This window comes from Phyllostomus discolor, chromosome 2 (genome assembly GCF_004126475.2).
Source record: "Phyllostomus discolor isolate MPI-MPIP mPhyDis1 chromosome 2, mPhyDis1.pri.v3, whole genome shotgun sequence".
NCBI lineage: Eukaryota > Metazoa > Chordata > Mammalia > Chiroptera > Phyllostomidae > Phyllostomus > Phyllostomus discolor.
Window position 1 is genome coordinate 177,867,438 of NC_040904.2, and position 21,903 is coordinate 177,889,340.

The window sequence follows — 21,903 nt, forward strand, 5'->3', positions numbered from 1 at the left end:
ATACCTTTCATATATTTTTATTAAATTTATGGGTACGCAAAAAAGAAAGGCTGTGTGTTCTGTAGTATGTTCAGGTGTGCGTGGAGTCTGGATATTAAAGCTACTGAGGCTATAGCTTTCTTTTGATGCAAAGATGAAAACATTTCTCAGTCACCAAAAACCAAAATGCAACGGCGAAATGCATCCTGCCTTGGAATACATTTGTCTTAACTCATTGGGTTTTCAACTGTTCAGATATATCTTTAAACTAAAAATAAAACATATAAATTAGTGGAGTGAAGAAGTCACACAAATGCTCAGTCAGTATGAGAACAATGTCTTGCTTTACTATTTCTTTTAGATCTACAAAACTTTTAAGGATTTTGGAGGGATGGGAATAAGATGGTGAATTTTATATTCCAAGTTTTTCTGTCTGGATATGTCAAATTCCAGGTAACTTCAATAACACAGCAATGGGAATTTACAAGGGGCCTCAAAGAGTTAAAAGATTTTTCAGTCCTGGTGAACTTCTAATAATCCTCACCTAATTTATTTACTTATTACAATTAGTATTTTTTTTAAAAAAGAAACCCTTTCAGAAACACGGGACCATTGGGAGTCATGCCAGAGGTCTTAACGCAGTTGTGTTAATTAATTAATCAATCAATTAATTAATTATTTTATTTAATCTATTGATTTAGTAGGAACAGCACAAACACTCCCAAAGCCTGGTATAACCAGATCCAAGTGGTAAGCTTAGATGGGAAGAAAAAGTAATTTGCTTGGCATCTCCTGTATTATCTCAAGAGTTTCAGTAAAAAATAAAACGAGGAGAAATGTTTAGGAGCCAACTGAGCGTCCAGACTCAAACCAAAAATCGAACCTGGGACTTTTTCTAAGCGCGAACAGACCAATGGAAGGCAAAGGGAAACAGCCCGTGGCGCCTCTGGGCCAACGGGGCGCGGCGGGCTGGAAGCCCACGGCCAGCGAGACCCTCTCTCGGGGTTTTCGGGAAGGGGCTCGGGGAGCTCCGTCCCCCGCGGCCTCCTCCGCCCGACGGCTCAACCGCCGGAGGCAGCGCCCGGTGGGGGGCAGAAAGGCCGGGGAAGGTGACGGGCGACGGGGCGCGAGCGCGGGCACAGGGCGGGAAAGCGTGTCCCTGGCGTCGCGGCTGCTGTTGTCCGGGGTGCTGAAAAGCCTGGAACTTCCCGGCAGGCGGCGGCCACTTGCACCGTTGAGGGAGGGCTGCGGGCACCGAGGTGTCTGCCAGCCCAGGTCCTCAGCCCCGTTAGGGGGTGGAGGAGAAAGGATGGGGGTAAGCCTAGGGGCAGGGCGGGCGGGAACCCGGGCAGCTCCGCGCCTCGACCGCCGCTCCACCTGCGCGCGAACTCTCGCCGCTGCCGGGGGACGCGGCACCCGGGCACAGACTGCCGCGGCGAGCCCGGCGCGGGCGGCGGGCGCCGGGGTGTGCGCGGGGAAGCGGCCCCGGTCCCGGGATGGGGGGGTGGCGGCGGAGCCCGGAGCGAGCGGGGCATGCGCAGTGGGGCGGAGGAGGTGGCGATGGCCGGGGGAGGCGGGGGGACTGCTGTTTATTTGCAGCTGGGCCAACTCGGAGGCGCAGGCGGCGGCGCAGCGCGGGGCGCCGGCGGCAGGTTCAGTGGCAGCATCATGCCCGAGCCCACCTCCAGGCAGCCGCCGCGCGCCGCCGGGGCCCCGGCCGGGGAGGATGCCAGACGCCCGGGAGAGGCCAGGACAGCGGTGGCGGCGCAATGGTGGTGACAAGCTGTGCCCGAGGCGGCGGCGGCGGAGAGGACCGCGCGCCCTCCCGGCGGCGGGACTGCGGACTCGCGCCGGCCGGTGCCGCGGCGCTGCTGGCCGGGGCGAGCTGCCTGTGCTACGGCCGCTCCCTGCAGGGCGAGTTCGTGCACGACGACGTGTGGGCGATCGTGAACAACCCCGACTTGCGGCCCGGCACCCCGCTCCGCTGGAGCATCTTCGCCAACGACTTCTGGGGCAAGGGCATGGCCGAGAACACCAGCCACAAGTCCTACCGGCCGCTCTGCGTCCTCACCTTCAAGTGAGTCCTCGCCGCGCGCTCGCCGCCGCCGCCGCTGCTGCTCTGCACTTCGCCCTGCGGGGCTCCGAGAAGTTGCGGGACGAGCTCGGGGGGCGTTTCTTCTCTTGTTTCCCCTTCCCCTCGGCGCCTCCCTGTCCGGGCTGTCCACGCCACGCTGCTCCGTGGACCTTGGCCCCGCTTCTCTGGGCTCCCAGGCGGCCGGGGAGGCGCGGGCTCGGGAGTTGGGATCGAGTTTCTCAGGAGTCGGAGCTTCTCGCTGGCGAGGGCCGGGAGGGGGGCTGGAGGCGCTGTCTCCGCGTCCCCCGCCGCTGCCGGAACGTGGTCAAGTGAGACCCGCGTGGACCCGCGGAGCCCCGAACCGCTGGCTGGGGTGGTGATGCTTCCAAGTTGGGAATTTCTCGGAGGTGTTTTGCAGCTTTGCAGTTGGGGAGTGTGTTAGTTCCTTAGGGGTCGCGTTCCGAGGAGACGAGGCGGGAGCCTTGAGCTGCCAGGGCTGCGTGAGTTTTGCGGAGAAGCAGGAGAGCGAGCAGAGGCTCTTTCTGGACCTGCAGGCTCCCAGAAGCTCTCCAGTGTGCGGAAAGGGCCCGGGTCTAGACTTCGAAAGGTGCAAAGGAAAGGCATGCAGATACGTGGGATCCTCTGGGGACCCTGGCGTCCCAGTCGAAATACTTTTACGACCTCGGAGTCATGATTCAGCATTTCTGGTGTGAATAAAGTGTAAAGGGACCCGAGGAACCGCCAGAGTTCCGTAGGGTTGAGAATTTTCTTGAATTTAAAAGAGGGCTAGCTTCAGGTGGAAGGGGAGAAGGGCTGGTTTGAGGGGAGTGCTGTCATACATCCTGAGCCTGATTCCAACCCCTTATAATTTGGCTCAGCATTTGAGCTTATAATGTCTCGTATAAAACTGTTGAAATAATGTTCAGTATCATCAGCGTTTTAAGCCCTTTTTTTTTTTTAACGGGTGTAATATGAACCCGTCTTTACGGTAATGATTATTTGAGCCAGTTTGAAAAGCCTGCCCCGGCCTGGAGGCCAAGGTCTCCTGACAGGTGGCTCTGATGACTTAGAAAAGGAAACCATAGCAATTGGCAGCAATTCACGGGCTTTTGACTTAATTCTTTCCATTGAATGTTTAATGTTTTAAGGAGGGTGAGGAAATTGCGCATTTGACTCGGAAGAGAATATTTTATAAACATTTGTCCTCTTGGAAAGTGGTTCTGGTTTTCAGCTGAAAGTTAAAAGCCCTTGAATTGTTGCCAATTGCTATGGTTTCCTTTTCTAAGTCATCAGAGTCACCTGTCAAGAGACTTCGCCGGGGCCTCCAGCTACTGAGTAGCTCAGTACTTTCAGTTTTCCAAATGTTTCTTAAAAGTCTCCTTAGATGGCACAAATATAATGTTTAAGTTTAGACTCACCTGCCTTTTTCATCTAGTACAGTGAGGGTTGTTGGCTAATTTAAGGTGCTGGCGCTCACAGCATGAGGTGTGCTGGACTTACAATAGCTGTGAATGTCCCTGTTCTGAGTATTTTCTGTTTAAAAAGGTCAATGTCAAATGCTTCTGTCCAGTTGGTGGAGGGTGAAGAAGGGCGTTTTCACTTCTTACCTCTCTAAAAAGTTTTGTTATATTTTATTTATTTTTAATTAATGCAGTAGACAGCAGGGGCAGGAGAAAGGAGGGCGGGAAGGGAGTAGACAGTGAGCCAAAGCCACTGCAGAGGAAAGTTAGCAGAGATGTGGCAGAACCAGGGCAAAGGAGCAGGGGAGTGGGGAGCAGGGGCAACTCTTGTAACCACCGGTTATAAAAAGCAGCTTGGTGTCTGAGATGCATTGCTCTTTGAATTGTGTATCTTATTGGCTATGCAATATATACTTCTAAAAAATTTATTTTGAGAAGGTTGAGTTGCAAACCTAGGGTGCAACAGAGCACTAGTTGGAAAGGATGGGTGCCTCTTCAGAAACAGAAAGCGAACTGATCTTTCTGTACACACAGGCCCATGGATTTAAATAAGGCCTGGAAATTTCCTTAGCACACAGTCACCTGAGGTGAAACTGCACCACTAATACAATCGCATAAATCTGGGCATGTATCAGGGGTGACATGAACCACACTAGACCCACACAACTGTAAAGATTGTTGCAAGGAGGGACAGAAAATCATACTTATTGACTTTCCATTGTGATCCAAGCATTGGCCTAGGTGCTTTACATAGATTATGCCCTTATGATTTTTATTTTAGGTAATTGGTAAAAACACCAAGTGGCCTTTGAAATATATGCAGACTGTTTTAATTATATCTTAAGTTAGGTCTGCTTGAGCAAAACTCTTTGAGAATTTAGAACTATTTAAAAAATTTTACTTTTTATTTTTATTCTGGTAAGAACACAGTGTGAGATCTACCATCTCTAAGTGCAAGCACAGCGTTGTTCCATCCAGGCACCATGCCGTCCCGGGCCTCTCCAGCGCACTTCTCTTGAATAATTGAAACTATATACCTGTGCAGTGGGGACTGCTCTCTCCCCCAACGCTGCTCTTGGCAACGACCATTTCCTGATCTGTTCCTACAGGTTAGACTACTTTAGATACCTCAAAAGTGGACTTCTGCCAATGGCAGACTTGACTTAGCATAATGTTCTCCGGGTTCATCTGTGTGGTCACACATGGCAACACAGGTGAACAGGGTTTCCTTCTGTCTTTTTTTTTTTAAGGCTGAACAATCCATTGTATGCATATGTCACTTTTCTTTATCCATTCATCTGACATTGGATGCTTCCGTGGCTTCCATGTCTTGGTTATTGTGAATAATGCTGCAGTGAACATGGAGCATATGGAGCACATGGAGGTGCATATATCTCTTCAAGATTCGGATTGCAATTCATTTAGATATACACACAGGAGTAGGATTGCTGGGTCACGGCATAATTATATTTTCGAGTTTTTGAGGATCTGCTAACCTGTTTTCCATAGTGATAGCACCATTTTACATACCTACCAATAGTGTACAAGGGTTCCAGATTGTTGAATTTTTCCACATTTTTGCCAAGCCAACACTTATCTTTTTTTTTTAAATATAAAAGCCATCCTAACAGGTGTGTGGTAATATCCCATTGTGGTTTTGATTTGCATGATTATGTTTTGATAATTAGGATATCATCATTTTTTCATATACCTGTTGGCCATTTGTATGTGTTCTTTGGAGAAATGTCTATGTCCTTCACCCATTTTCAAGTCAGGTTATTTGTTTTTGTACTTTGTTTTTGCTTTGAGTTGTAAGAGTTTCTTATATATTTAGATATTAATAACCTCAGATATGTGGCTTTCACATATTTTCCTCTATTCCACAGGTTGCCGTTTTGCACCATTGATTGTTTCTTTGCTATGCAGAAGCTGTTTAATTTGGTGTAGTTTCAGTTGTCTAATTTTGCTTTTATTGTTTGTGCTTTTGATGGCATATCTGAAATCCATTGCCAAGCCTAATATGAAGTTTCTCCCTCCATGCTTTTCCTCTAGGAGTTTTACAGTGCCAGGTCTCACATTTAATTTTTTAATACATTTTGAGTTGATTTTTATATACAGTGTAAGATATGGGTTCAAGTTCTTTCTTTTGTGTGTGGACATTTTCTCAGTTCCATTTTTGTGAAAAAACTATCCTTCCTCATTGTGTGTTCTTAACACCCTTGTTGAAGATCATTTGACCCTATGTGCATGTGTTGATTTCTGGGCTCTTGGTTCCTTTCCTTTGGTTTATATACCTGTTTTTATGCCAATACCACACTGTTTTAATTACTGTAGCTTTGGAATATATTTTGAAATGTGGAAGTGTGATGCCTCCAGCATTGTTCTTCTTTGCATATTCAGGTGTTTTTGTGGTTCAGTATGAAATTTATGATTTTTTTCAATTTCTATAAAAATGCTATGGGCATTTTGTTAGGGATTATGTTGAATCTATAGATGGCTTTGGGTAGTAGAGGCATTTTAACATTATTAAATTTTCCCACCCATGAACTGTGATGTCTTTACATTTATTTATGTCTTCTTTAATTCCTTTCATCAGTGATTTATGGTATTAAGTGTACAAGCTGTTCACCTCTTTGGCTAAGTTTATTCTTTTTTTCTAATCCTCACCCAAGGATATGTTCACTGATTTAGAAAGAGAGAGAGAGAGAGAAAGAAAGAAACGTAAGTGTGAGAGAGAAACATCCATGGGTTGCCTCCTGTACACGCCCCAAGTGGGGATCAAACCTGCAACCTAGATATATGCTCTGACTGGGAATCAAAACTTTTGGTGTATGGGACAACAGTCCAAAAAATGAGCCTGGTGAAAACTGGCTAAGTTTATTCTTAAGTGTATTTTACTCTTTTTGATACTATAGTGAATGGAATTATTTTCTTACTTTTGGATAGTTGTTAGTGTATTGAAATGCAGCTGAATTTTTAATGTTGAATTTGTATCCTGTCACTTTACTGAATTCATGTATTATTTCTAATTGATTTTTGGTGGAGTCTTTAGGTTTTTCTACATATAAGATCATGTCATCTGTGAGCAGACATAATTTTACTTTCAGATTTGGAGGTCTTTTATTTCTTTTTCTTGTCCATTGCTCTGGTTATGACTTCTGTACCATGGTGAACAGGAGTGACACACGCAGGCATTCCTGTCTTAACCCTGATCTTACAGGGAAAGCTTTCATTTTTCACGGTTGGGTATGATGTAAGCTGTGAACTTTTCATAAATGTCCTTTATTAAGTGCAGGTAAATTCTCTCAAAGCCTAACTTTAAAGATTTTATTTGTTTACTTTTAGAGAGGAGAAAGGAGGGAGATAGGGAGAGAAGCATCAGTGTGTGGTTGCCTCATGAGCGCCCTCTACTGGGGACCTGGCCTGCAACCCAGGCATGTGCTCTGACTGGGAATCCAACCTGCAACACTTTGGTTCGCAGTCTGGCACTCAGTCCACTGAGCCACACATGGTGTACTTCTTAATATAGTGTAGGTACACATCCCTTAGCAGATATGTGCTTGGCAGATACTTTCTCCCACTCTATAGCTTGTCTTTTCATCCTCTTGACAGGGTGTTTCCCAGTGCAAAACTCAAACCTGTTTTTTATTAAAAGTACTATGTTATCTTTGATTCAGTGAATGAATATTACACACATGGAGAGCTAGAAGTTCCCTTAAGAATAAACCATTAATAGCCCTGGCAGGTGTGGCTCAGTGGATTGAGTGCCAGCCTGCAAACTAAAAGGTCACCAGTTCAGTTCCCAGTCAGGGCACATGCCTGCGCTGCAGGCCAGGTTCCCAGTAAGGGACACGTGAGAGGCAAAAACCCATTGATACTTCTTTCCCCCTCTTTCTCTCCCCCTTCCCCTCTCTCTAAAAATGAATTAATAAAATCCCTTTTTAAAAGAATAAACAGTGAATAAATAAGTACAGATGCATAATGCTTGTTATTGTAAAGGTGCTTGCTTGTACAGAAAGATACTATTCACAATTTTTCTCAAATAAGAAATTGGCTGAATTTGAAATGAGGACATGGATTATCAGGGTGTCTTCTTTCACCAGGTTTGAGGGGCAGAGCTCAATGGAAAATGAAGGCAGCTTATCAAGATGTGGTGGCTTTGTTTGAGCTAAACCGGAACTGTGTTTCCTGGAAATTCCTTTCCAGTGTTATACTGGGTTAGAGTTAGACACAAAAGAAATTTCTTAGAGATTTAGAAAGTGAAAGTGAAGTGGCCGTGTTCCCACTCAGAAGGTTGGTGTAGGTTTCGGTGCTATTGCAGCCTTAGACACTATGGCTAACCTGCCTGTTGGTGTGCAGTTAAAGCCAGGCCCACAGCTCCTCCAGAGCTCTCCAGATCTCCATTAGCTACTTGGAATCATGGTGCAGGTGAGTGTGCAGCTCTCTGGGGAAGGGTGCCAGCCTGTTTGTAAGCCATTTGCATTATTCCAGTTGGTGCCTTAGAGGTTTTAAGAAGTAGAAGTTCATCTTCATGGGTTCCAGCTGATCCTTCCTTTCCTTTACTTCAAGTGCATCCGCCCTCCCTTCCCCAGTGCCTGCTGACTTCCCACTTCTATTACAGACACAGAAGCAGCTGTCTTCCAGAGCCTATTACCCAGCTCCCACAATTAGGAAAGGTCAAATCTCTAGACTAAGTCCCTTCTGTTGTATCATTCCTAGTGGTTCCGCTCCTGTGGTGGAACCTTAACTGACACAAATGGCCATATTTTTGTGCTCCTTGAAGTGAATTTAGAATTCTAATGAATTTCTGTTTTTGGTCTAATTTTGTATTCAGCTTTTTCATGAGATCGTTTCCAAGAGCACACAGGAATATTTCTGGACCACTGTAGAGCAAAATCAAAACATCTGTGAAAAGTTAATCTGCAGCAGTAACCTTTTTTATTCTGCTTCTTTATCCTGCACTGGCCCTGACCTGTTTTTAACTCTGGGATCAGGAGAAACACACTCTAGACACTGGAGCGACACAAAACCAAACCCACGATGCCTGGAACTCCCCACCTTGATAAAAGGCCTTGACTTGCATTTGAAGGGTGCTTAGCTTTTATTTTATTCCCTCCCTAGCCCCTTCCTTTTGAGAAGTAGCTCCTGCTGGATCCTTAGCAGTGACATTACATACCAGGAAGCAATCAAAGCTTCCTTTAACAAGAAAGAACCAGTGGGTTTTACATTTTAAAGATGAGGAAATTAAGGCAAATTAAAGGAGCTTACAGTCTTTCTGTGTTTAGGCTATTCGATCATAGTATTCTACTAGTTTGCTATAAATTTTTATTTTATTGAATGCTTCTGATGGGAATATAAACCATAATAGGGAAAGTGGGTAGTTTAAAATGTCAGAGTTAAAAATAACAGAATATCTTAATATGCGCAGCTGGAAGGATTTGCAGTACTTTAATGTTTGGATCTTTGGAGTTGTTTTTTGTTTGTTTTTTGCAGCAGTTTGCACCTTATAGTCACACATGGTATGCCAACCATGAAAATCAGCTTTCGCCTCTATGCTCAAAACCTGAAAGAAACGGTGGCATGTTCCTTTTGGCTGTGCTCCTTTCACCTTGACCTGTGTGGGAATTCACTTTAAGAGGGGTTACTGCTACAAGACTGATAAGTTTGTTGTCTAAGTCTGTGATAGGAGACAAGGGGAGATTGTTCAGGATGCTTGACTAGATTGTCTAGGATGTTCAGTGATAGATAAAGCCAAGGAAAAATATGATTGGAGGCAAACAAGATTTTCTAGAGAACAATTTAGTAAATGGCTTCTGAAAATTTCATGCTGAACTAAGGTTACTGTTTCTATAGGAGGAGAGGTTGATTGTTGTCTGTTAGAATGTGCTTTAGATGTGAAATATGCTGTAGACTGCAGTCTGGAGTGTAGGAGGGATAGAACATCAGAGGAATATATTTTTGATTCATGAGGGGTTTTGTAGGGGAGTTTCTGAATGAAGGCTTGGAGAACATCTTTTGAAGCAGTCTTTTTTTTTCTTTTTCCAATCAACAAATGTCTTTTTTTATCTCCCTTTGGAGCTATATTCATATTTTTTTCTAACTTTGAATGTGTAGTCATTCTACATAAAGAGGGAGGTGAGGAATGCTTGATCATACCACAGTAATGGCCGTGTTCCTTTTCCTTCCAAGTGATGAGAAATAGTTTCTCTCTAAAGGCCCTGTTTGATCTGACCCCTGGCTGCCTCTCTGACCTTTGATTTATCAGCGACATTCTATCTACGTCAGCTTTCTGTGAGCGGCATTCCTGTTCTGTATGCGGGCCAGACCTGCTGCTACCAGGCCTTTGCACTTGTTTCTTCTTCTTGGAATGCTCTCCCCCAGATCTGTGCATTCTTGCTCTCTCTCGCCATCTTCAGTTTCTGCTCAAATGTCACTTCCTCATAGAGCCCTTCCCTGGCTACCCCGAGCTAAAATAGCAGGCATTCCTCCATGTTTCATCCTTACTCTCTTACCGTCTTTGTCTTAGTAGCCCTCACTGCTCCCTGGCATCACACATTTGTTGTTGGATTTTATCTCCTCTCACCACCACGTGAGCACAAGGTGCATCTTCAGCACCTAGAACAGTTTCTGGCATGCAAAGTAGGGGCTCGATAAATTACTGTTATAAAAATGAATTCATCATTTTGGTGAATGCTTGACTTCTTCGGGCAAATATTTAGATGGGGTTACACCTTTATAACATAGAGCAAAAAGTCTGCTTGACTTATCTCTCGGCTTATTTACCTTGTTTGTCTTCCTCTGTCAAACAGAAAAGTGGAGGCTGGCAAGGAAGGGATTCCCAGGACACACACAGATGGTTCCAGTGGGTTTTGCTTCCTGGGGGGTGAAGATTGCTGGGCTTTGATTCCGGAAGGGGCAGGGCGGCCCTCTGCTGTAACCTGCTGGGGCTGGGGCTGCAGAGAATGAGGATCTTGAGCACTTTTGGATCAAACTCCTCTTGCTTGGCCTTCTGAAGTGTGATGGTTGTTGGCTGCTTGCTCTCCAGTTTAAGGCTGGACGCAGCAGCTGTACCTTCTGAGGCAAATGCCAGAATTACATGGGGTTCTTTCCACACCCTGCTCTCAGGGGACTAAAGAGTATCCATGCCAGTTGTCCTCTTGTCTATAAGGAGGGGCCATTTTTTCCAGTCAGTGAGGTAGACATGAATTATCATTTCCAGTTGTATCAAATGGGGTCTAAGGACCCAAAAATGCTTTCTCAAGGGAACTATGATGACTGTGACTTCCTGTCTCCGAGTTTTGTTCAATACAGAATTTGCCTTTGTCCTGGTCTTTGTCCCAGGTTCCTCTGAGGGAGATTCTAGACCTTGGAATTTCCAGAGTGATAGGAGTGCCTCTGTGGTTCATGTGGGCCCCAGGGGCCACATCCCAATTCATGCTAAAAAGGAGCAAACTCATGGTAGGTCTCCAGATAGTTTCAGAATGGGGGATGGCCATGCTAGAAAGACCAATCATATGATTAGAGAGCTGAGACTTAAAGTTACATATCATCCCAACCTTCTAGCCTCCTGGAAGGGAAAGGGGTGCTGGAGGCTGAGTCTACTCACATGGCCAATGATTGGGTCAAACAGCCTACGTAATGCAACCTCAATGAAAAACTCAGCCCTGAAACTTTGTTGGGCTTCCCTGGTTGGTAATCTTACATCAGCATTCAGAGAGGGTGATGTTTTTGAAGACACGGATGGTTTCTTTTTAGGACTCTCCCAGACCTCACTCCATGAGCCTTCTCTTTAGACTGGCTTTGATTTGTGTTTTTAATAATAAAACTATAATCATAAGTATAGTGTTTTCCTTAATTCTCTAAGTTGTTCTTGCAAATTATTGAATCTGAGGGAGCTGTAAGAACCCCTGAATTTGTGGCCAGTGTGTCAGACATGCAGGTGGCTTCGCAGCCACTTAAGTCGCTGCTGGTGTCTGAGTGAAGGGAGCCTCGTACAGGATGCCGTCCTCAGTTGTGAAATCAGCATGAAGTCTGGGCGTCAATGTCCAAACTGCGTTGCATCCAGGAACTCCACCAAACGTGTACCTTTTAAAGGGAAAAAATTGCTAAAAATGGACAATTTAGAGTTATAATTAACCAACTCAGTATTGATCTGTTAATTTTCATTATTTGCTGCCTCTCTTTTTGAAGATTTTCTTGTGGGATTTGCTGTCTTCTAGATGTGGGTACTGATCTTCCTGTCCTCAGTTTTCTCACTTTCTTGTTGATGTTGTTGTTCGTCTGAGTACTGAGTACTTACGTGATAATAGTGACCATAACTGCCCATTACGCGGGGCGTGGTCTCCTCCTGACCAGCTGCCCTTCCTCTGTGTCCTCCCTGTAACTTCCTCGTAGCCAGGTGGAAATGCGATGTCTTGAGCTCAAACAGGATCCATGAATTTTGCTTTTGCCTCAACACCAATCTGTCCTCCACCCTGTTGTGTGCAGTGGCCTGCGAGTCACATCCTTTGGTTATTGAGATACATTAAGTGATGACGATTTGCTGATTTGTTCCTGGTCCTGAAGGGAATGCTCAAGAAAAGCAACCAAAATGATTAAGGGCCAAAAAGAGATGGTCTTAGAGGAAAAATGAGAAGAACCAGATGTCGTTATTTATTGGTTAAATGATCTAAGAGGACTATGGAAACCACTTGCAAGCATTTGAGAGAGTGATGAGAGCAAGAGATGTGAGGAAGAAAAATGAATGGTGATAGAAAAGGACAGGAAGATGTACTGTGTGTTTAGTGTTGAGCCGTGGAAACTCACCGGGGAGTGTTGGAGAACCCGTCATGGGAGACAGCAGAGACGGATGATAAGGGCTACATTTAATTTTTCTCTTCCCTGGTTTGTAGTTCTTATTGGGAAAGAATGTATGTGTTATTACTGAGAAAACTCAATTTTTCTGGTACATGTGGCAACCACGGGTAACCTTCCCATAAGCTTTGAGACCTGTGTCTCGGTTATGAGCATCACCTGTCTTGAGTCACTGGCTTGCTTGCAGATCTCTGGGCCCCATTTTAGATCTACTGACTAAGAGTATCTTGGGATGGGATCAGGGAATCAGCAATTGTAGCTTCCATACCAGGTGATTCAGAATCCTGGGAACCACTGGGGCTCAGTGGGAACCTGTATTTAATGAAGTTGAGGTGCCATAATGGAGAGAAAGGAATTACTCGAAGATAGTAATGTTAGGATGCATCACTTTTCACATGCTGCCTGCTCACATCCGCCACCTCTCTCTCTGCTTTATTCCCTGAGAGGGCTAGGTGACTTCCAGTCACGGAGACATTGAGAAATGCATTGGTGAGGGAGCACCTGCAGCTTTGAGAAGCTCTGCGCTAGCTCTTTTCTGAAGGCAAAATGTGATGTGGGAGGTGCTGCCAGTGAGGAGGGCTTTGTGGCTTCAGTGGGGGTGACGGGTCCGGAGCGCCAGAGGCCAGGCTGCAGAGAGAGCGCTGCGGCCAAAGACAAGGCAGAGTGCATTGCCATGAAGGCCGTGGGGATGCAGTGGTAGTCAGAATGTTTTGACCCACAGGGATCATTGGTAGTGGCTTATTAATTATGTGGTCTGGGACATGAAGTAGATGGTCAGCCCTCTTAAATGTTGCTTGATCTGTATACCAGAAAAACTTCAGGTTCAGGGACTTCCCCCACAAAAAAAATCCCCAACCACAATAGAGAGTCAGGACCTTGTGTGCCTCTTCCAGACCTCTGACAGTTTCTTGGAGGCAGAGCTGTCTGACTGAGGTGGAGTGGGGGCCCCCTTGAGGAAGGGCCCTAGTGTGGTGCCTAGGAGAACTCGCTGAGATACAGCTTGGTTTTGTTTTTCTGAACCAGCGCTATTTTTCAAAGCAGAAATTTAGCAGAGAGGAATGGGCATTTTCTAAAGCTCTGGGCTGGGAGAGTGTGAGGAGACAGCAGGGCAGCCAAAGGCTCTCTCCTCTCCCCTTCCTCTCCCTCCTCCTGAGACTTCTCAGTGCCAAACTGTGTGACCCTGTGGCCTTTCCTGGGGACCGGCACCCTCTGGTTTCTGTGAGCTCAGTGTGGCTCCACCTTTCTGAGAAGTTTCACAACGAGGCAGAGGAGTTCGGAAGGAGGAGGGGCTTTCTGTGTTAATATTTGCCAAAATCTGGAAGGTTTTCGACCAGCCAAACGTGATGACTACAATTATTTCAGAAAACATATTTTGTTTCCTGTTGATTTGCCTAGCTTTAAAGGAGAAATGAAGGCCCAGTCAAATAAAAAAAAGAGGTTGTAGCATTGGAAGGGAAAGGCAGTCTGTTCCAACTTCCAAGTTACTATAAGTTTTATTTGTTCACTTGGTAAACTTTCATTTAGAATCTACTATGTGCTAAGTGCGATGGATACAGTGATGAAAAGAAATTAGTTTCTTACAATGCATGAAAAATGCTTACAATATTTGAAGAATGTGGTAAAAGAGTTTAAAGAAATTGAGTAAATGCTATAATGGAGGTACATTCAGGGTGATGTGGAACTTGAGAGACAGTTCTTTATTGATAGTGTTAAAGGTAGGCTGTTATCACACTTCTGCAAGGACACTTATGGTTATCCAATACCATAATATCCAACTATTCTAGTTTCAAATATTCTTTCTCTGAGCTGAAGTCTGCCTCTTAGTAGTTGGCAGGCACTGTGGCAAATTGTGACTTCTTGTTCTATCTAAATGGGAACACAAATATTTTCATGCCGCTATGTAGGCCCAGAGTTGCCAGGTCTAACATTTGAAGAGAAGCTGGAATTTTTTTATGTGAAACCACCTGTTTAAAAATGTGGGTATTTAAAAAAAGAAAATACATACAGGTGAAACAAGACAATTTGCCAGCTAAGCTCTTGGACAGTGTGTTTGCAACATTGTTATTGGATCATAGTTTCCCTTCTGGGAGCTTCTTCGAATAAGTATATTACTTCAATATTTTATTCATTCATTCATTCATTCCTACTTCCATCCATTCGTTTATAATACTTCTTGTGTGATAACCATGAACCATGCATTGTGGTAGTCACTGGGGATATGACCTTAAATATGGCAAAGATCCTTTCCTCCGGAGAACTTGTATCATTTCTGTCATCTTTCTCTAGGCTGAGCATCCCTGATTTCCCCAAACTTACTTTCCTGTGAGACCCTCCCATCCCTCTAGTATCCTAAAGCTCTCCTGTAAAGGTGCTTCCGCAGCTAAATAGCACGTGAAGGGGCTGCTGTCTCATATGGGATACCACCCACCTGCCCACTCCTGCCTGTAGGTAGAATACTTCTACCTGTCTCTGCACCTGGTAGGTTTTCCCATTGCCAGAATTTTTAAACTAACCATTAATTATGTGTTCCAGTGCCACTCTTTCCTTCATGATGCTGTTGACTCTTTGGTAGCAGGTTCCATGTCTCCTCTTTGTATCTCTGGGCCGCACATCATACCTGACATGTAGTAGGCACTCAATAAGTATCTGTTGGAGTGAACTGAAGAACAGTTTGATTTATGCACTTTCCTGCCCCACTGTTGGGGATTTGATCTGTTTTGATATCCAAGACACAGCAAATCTGTGAGTTCAGGGCAAACCAATGGCCCTTGAACAATACCCTGTGTAGAGTTTTAATCTGATTGCAAATATTTTGTTCATTTTTATGTCTAAATGTGGGTCTTTACTGTTACCCATATTCTGTGTTAGAGTTAATTAACTATTTCAGGCACTTAAACTCCTTGTGAATGTCCATCCATCAGCCTCCCAGCACAGAATTTCTCCTTCCCAGTTACAGGCCTCCTGCAAGCTTGCTTAGCACGCACTACAGACTCACTGAAGTCTTCAGTAAAAGTATTGGGCAGACCAGAGATAATATCAGAATCCCGTGACGTGCACTGGAGGTCTCCATCCAAGAGACATTGATTAATTATTCACCTCTGTTTGCGTTAGCTGCAAATCTGTCTTATTCCATCTTGTATGCGAGGAGAGTCCGAGAGATTTGGTAAATGCCTGTGTAAGATGTGCTGTGTCTCTCACATCCTCTGTCCTGTATGAGGTTGATCAGTGAAATCTCCTTTCTGTGAACTCCTATTGGCTCCCAAAGTCAGAGATTTTTTTTTCCAGTGCTCGCAAAAAGGATAAGTTCTGAAATTTGGTTATCAATTTGTTTCGAGCTCATCTATAGTTTGGAGAGGTCACTCTCTTTCTTGTAGGGAACTCCCCACACTCTAGGTCCTAGGTGATTCCCCAGAGCTTAGATTCACCGGGGCCAGGTTCCATGTGAGACACTTTCATGCTGTCACCTTCTTACCACAGTGGTTCCCCCTTTAGCAGTTTATTTATTTTTTTTTTTTGCTTTTGGGATCTAATTGAATTCACTAAAAATACCAGGCACTCTGTCCTAACCCATTTCCAGAAATAATAATCCATACGGATGACACCTGTGCATTTCAGATATGCTACACGTGGACCCCAAGGCAACTCATGCCGACCAATTTATGTCATTTTTAGAAGGGGAAAGGAATGATTTTAAGTACCTTATAAAAGTGTGGCGTTATAGTAATTATAACACTATCCTTAGTGATGCTTTTTTACTTTTCAAATGGCTAAAAAATGAATACTTTTGAAAAATAACAAGTCATTTGTCCCCTTTTTAGAGCCAGTGCCGTTATTTGTAGTTCCATGTTATGATCTACAGTATCATACTGAGGGAATAGCCAAATACATCAGGGATTCAGCTTATTAGATATCTTGCTTTCTCTTTAGTGCCATTTTCATAACTGACAGAGTGAGATGCATCCTTGTGCAATGAAAAGAAGATTCCTGTCTCTTCCTCTTCTCATGCTCACAATACTTCTGACACCAGGTGTGTGGCTTTACTCTGATAAACCGACCAAGTCTCTGATACCAGCTGGGTGTATGACATTTCAATTTAATTCTGACACTGTCAACCTGAAATTAGCATCAGATCCTCCAGGTTAATGGCTGAGTTCTACAAGACTGCCTCTGCATCAAATGTCATTCGTAAGTAGTGGGTCCTTAGGTTACCTACATTTTGTCCCACTTGACTACAAATTGGGAGTTCCCGTGACTGCTCCTCAGATTCAATAAATAATTCACTATCCTGGCTCCCAGAACTCAGGGATACACCTACGTGCACTGTTCGTTATATAATAAGGGGTGTGGTAAAGGGTGAACAGCCAGATGAAGGGATACATTGGGCAAGGTCTGGAGAGTCTGAGGCACACGAGCTTCTGTCTCCTTCAGGTTGGGGTGCTGGACCGTCTTGTCATTTGGATGTGCTCACCAGCCTGGGAGCTCTGTGCACCCTGTGGTTCAGGGATTTTTATGGAAGCTTCATCATGTAGGCATAATCAATTTTTAGCTTCATCTCCAACCCCTCTTCCTATTCTGGAGGTTGCGAGGTGGGGATGAAATTTCCAATCTTCTAATCATGGCTTGGTCTTTCTAGTGGCCAGCCCCCATCTTGAAGCTAAGCAGGAGTCCACCAAGAGTCACCTTATTAGTACAAAAGACACATTTATCACCCAGGGAATTTCAAGGGATTTAGGGGCTCTGTGCCAGGACCCAGGGACAGAGACCAAATGTCAGAACAAAAGAGGCTTCTAGCGCCTTCATTGCTTAGGAAATTATAAAGGTTTTCATATCTCTGACCAGGAGTCAGGATGAGGAATAAAGTATGCATTTCTTACTATGTCATAATATTACATGTATGTGTTGTATATGTTTATTGAAATACTTTTCAGGTTATTTCCTAATGGAAATTTCCTCGAAGTGGACTTTTTGGTCAAAGGGTACCTATTTTTTAAAGCCTTTGATACACAGTGACAACCAGGGGTGTCCAACCTGTGGCCTGTGGGCCACATGCGGCCCAGGAGGGCTATGAATGCAGACCAACACAGAATCTTAAATTTACTTAAAACCATTTTTTTTTGCTTATCAGTTTTCCTTCGTGTTTGTGTACTTAATGTGTGGCCCCAGACAACTCTTCTTCCAGTGTGGCCCAGAGACATCCACTAACTTGGTGTGAGATTGTCTTATTCCTCTCAAAGTCACAGGTCTCAGTGTTAAATTGATGGCTTAGTTGGCCTGGAAATCTCAGCCGGATGACGTGGAAAACAGTGTATAATCATCCTCGGGAATGGGCTCTTAGGGAACTGCACCCAAGTTGCCTGAGGATGGGGACTTGGTTTTACCCTTCTCACAGCTTCTCTGTCCCTGGTTTTCTGATTTCCAGCGCTCTCTCACTGTGTGTGGGTTCTCTTATATTGTCACGGGGTACTACTCTCTCATTTTCAGTTGCACCCGCCAGTTCCCTAGTTCATTGCTGGTTCCTCTTTCCCTTCGGGTGAGTTATTTCACACCAGTCTCCTTCCTGTCTTAAGGATTCTGAGTCCTGTGCAGACTCACAGGCCCACCAACACAGCTGGCGTCAGAGCCCCGTAGCTGGACCCCACACGGCAATTCATTTTTCTAAGCTTAGTTCAGTAGAGATGAAAATGGAGTCGCTTAGTAACTATGATATTTAGATACATGTGTCCAAATAAAGCTTGAGTTGTTTAAAAATCTGTAGGTTAAAGCTGCACATGAATCAAGTTCAGTATTTAGAATATGCCTATGTCATTGCTAATGTTGACTTTTACATTCATGATTGTTTCGGCAAAGAGGAAGTATTTCTATAAGAAGTGGATCAAGGGTGGGAAAATAAAGATGTGGGATTGCTGTTCTGGAGAAATTGGCTGGAGTATGGATACCTATAGGCAATAGCACTTAGGGCGTGTCTGCGCCCTGCCCCGCCGCAAAGGAACCATGCCCTGTGTGACTGCACTTTTTCTCTAACCCACAGACTCAGCTGGGGACATTGTGCCCTGTTATTAAATTTGAGGCAATCTTTAAAAATCTCTCTGTTCTGCATTTCTATCTCAGGAAAGTATTCTTTAAGATGTTGAACAATAAATTTCCCTTCTCTTTTTGGTTCTCTCTCTCTTTTTTTTTTTTGTCTTAATCTTGAAATTCAGATTCTGAAATCTGTGGGAATTTGTGTTGGGAAATATTTAATACAAATTCTCAAATGCTATGCTTCCCTCCTTTATTTTATTTTATTTTTATTTTTTCATTTTATTTTTTCATGTACTTTTTCCATTACCATTTATCTTCCTTAGACCCCCCCACCCCACAGTCACCACACTGTGGTCCATGTCCATGAGTCCTTTTTTCCTTTTTGCTCCATCCCTCCACCCCCTAATCTCTCAGAGCTGTTATCCTGCTCTTTATCTATGAGTCTGTCTGTTTTCCTTGTTAGTTCAGTTTGTTCATTAGATTCCATATATGAGTGAGATCGTATGGTATTTGTCTTTTCTCTGACTGGCTTATTTCACTTAGCATAATGTTCTCCAATTGTGCAAATTAAAACCATAGTGAGACATCACATCTCACACCTGTCAGAATGGCTATATCATCAATAAGTCAACAAACAACAAGTGCTGGTGAGGATGTGGAGAAAGGGGAACATTTTTGCACTGTGGGTGGGAATGCAGATTGGTGCAGCTACTGTGGGAAGCAGTATGGAGATACCTCAAAAAATTAAAACTGGATCTGCCTTTTAAACCAGCAATCCCACCACTGGGAACATGTTTGAAGAAACCCAAAACATTAATTTGAAAGACCATAAGCATCCCTGTGTTCATTGCAGCATTATTTACAATCGCCAAGATGTGGAAGCACCCCAAGTATCCATCAGTAGATGAGTGGATAAAATAACTATAGCACAATTACCCAGTATAATTCTACTTGACTGTAAAAAACGAAGAAAATTTTACCCTTTGCAACAGCATGAAATGCTATGCTTTTGCTCATCCTTTTACATTCAGCTGTGGCTGGAAATAGGATGCTTGCCTGTGGGGTGGGAATTAATGATAATTTCTGGTGCATAATCTGGAAATTTGGTTCCTGTGGCACCATGGGTAAGAGAACACCTTTATGCCTGCTTTGCCCCAACTGTGACCATAGTCACAGTCCTGTGATTTCTTTCTCATGTCCACTGGCTGTGGCTCTCACTCACGGCCCTGTGGACTTGCCTTTGAACACTCAGCTGCTTGGAAGAACCAGCAGGGAAGCTAGAGTGTTGTTGAGGTGCTTGCATTGGCCACAAAGAGAGGAAAATAGGGTCAGCGCTTATCTGCCTGCCTTCTTGTGAGACCACAAAGTCTTCTGAAAAAATCTGTGTTCTGTTCGCAGTGATTGCTGTGGACAGGAAAATTCCGAGATAGGAAAAAAGCGATACTCCAAGTATATAGAGTAGCCTGAGGTTGGGAGTCATTTAAAAATAATTATTTGAATAGCTTACTTTTTAAAATGATAGATTCCCTCTGATTTCCTTGTGCTTATGTGGGGTTTTTTTGTAGCTAATTGTTTTTGTTTTTGTCTTTTTGTTACAGGCTAAACATATTTTTGACTGGCATGAACCCATTTTACTTTCATGCAGTAAATGTAATTCTGCACTGCCTCGTGACCCTTGTGCTGATGTACACGTGTGACAAAACTGTCTTCAAGAATCGTGGACTTGCTTTTGTTACGGCGTTGCTGTTTGCTGTGCATCCGATTCATACTGAGGCGGTGAGTGTCACTGGAACTCCATGAAATAACAAAAAAAAAGCTAAACTGATTACTTTTTTCCTTCCAAAACCATGTTAATTTAAAGCTCTATTAAAATTTTTATCTTTATAAATATATATCATTCTGCTTGACAACTTTTCATTTTGAATGTTCAAATGGTCTTTATTGTATCTCCAGGATTTAATTGTTTTTTTGAAATAACCACTGTTATTACTACAGGTAGTAGTGCATGACCACCATTCTTTATTTGCAGGAAATTTAAGCCATAATGCATTTAAACAACAAGGAGAATTTTGAGATACTTATGCTGGGTCATTGTTCCTGCTGTACCTTTTCTCACTTTGCTTTGTACTCGTGATATTTATGATGCATAATTGTAAGTGCTGAGGAGGGTTATAAAAAGTTAGACTGATGTTCAAGTTAGAAAGATGGACTTAGGAGACTAATGCATAGTTTTTTCAAATGATCTAATATGAAGTACAGTTATTTTGTGGAAGATGAGAAATGTATTTATAAAGTTAGTTTACATCTCTGGTCCTCTTTAAAATATTGATTTAATCACGCCCCAACATGGTATTATCAAAGTTACTTTGTTTTACATCTCAGTAACTAGAGTTGATTTATTTTATGTTTATTGCTAAGGGTAGGCAAAGACTTTCCAAGGAAGACATGGGCATCACAGTTTTAAAACAATTGTTTCTAGAGCCTCAGCTTGCACCTGGACACTTTCCCTAAAGTTGATCTGCCTGAGAACACACCTGGGGTAAAGGTGTTAAGTTAGTTCTCCTCTCCCTCTTCCCCTTTCAATTGCTCTTCTGTAATTTAAAGAAGAAGGAAGAAGGAGAAGAAGGAGAAGGAGAAGAAGAAGGAGGAGAAGAAGGAGGAGGAGGAGAAGAAGAAGAAGAAGAAGAAGAAGAAGAAAAGAAGAGGAAGAAGAAGAAGAGAAGAAGAAGAAGAAGAAGAAGAAGAAGAAGAAGAAGAAGAAGAAGAAAAAGAAAAAGAGGAAATGTCTCCCATACATCAGAAATTTACTATGCATCAGGTGCACAAACTTTGAAGGCACTTAAAAAGGAACAATTTCAACCCTGGCCGGGTAGCTCAGTTGGTTAGAGTAGCTCCTCCTGATACATCAAGGTTTTGGGTTTGGTCTGTGGTCAGGACACATACAAGAGTCAACCACTAAATGCATAAACAATTGAAACAACACATTGATATTTCTCTTTTTCTTTCAGAGCAACCAACAATTTAATATGTTGTTGTCAGCCAGGTCTCCTTCAGTTGAGGCATCATAAACCCCAAGGAGGGCTTCCTATCTGTCTGTCTTATATAACACAAATCCTGTGAAGATTAGAGCATGTCACTGGGAATAGGGCGTGGGGTCCTGTGTTGACATTCCGAATTCAGAAGTGAGATGGCCGTCATGGGGATGCATAATAATATGTTCATTTGGACTGACACAGGAAGTTTGATTTGGCCATTGGTTTGATAATGAGGACTGGTTTTAGGCTATAAGATGGACATTTTCCACAAACAGAATTCTAAATCTATAAGCCCAAGGTTTTAACAAAAATGTATTTAGAGTAATTAAGAAACAAGTCACTTTATTAAAATATTACATTATTAAAGGTAATTTTTCCAGCCTTTTCTGAATGTCTTAGACTGGGCAAGGTGCCCCAAAGTGTAAGACTATGAGGCATAAGTAACAGTCCCTTGGAAAGTCTTGGCGAAGCCTTTTTGCCG

General features: G+C 43.6%; 1 protein-coding gene across 2 annotated transcripts in view; it reads left to right on the top strand.

The window, feature by feature from the left end:
• Positions 1-1,555: 1,555 nt before the first annotated feature.
• Positions 1,556-21,903, top strand: part of TMTC1 (transmembrane O-mannosyltransferase targeting cadherins 1) — a 234,511-nt gene continuing 214,163 nt past the window's right edge. For both annotated transcript variants that reach the window (XM_036019208.1, XM_028533351.2), the window contains exons 1-2: positions 1,556-2,056; positions 19,986-20,163. In XM_036019208.1, the coding sequence (XP_035875101.1) occupies positions 1,749-2,056; positions 19,986-20,163 (486 nt within the window). In that variant the 5' untranslated portion in view covers positions 1,556-1,748. The remainder of the gene's footprint in view (positions 2,057-19,985; positions 20,164-21,903) is intronic.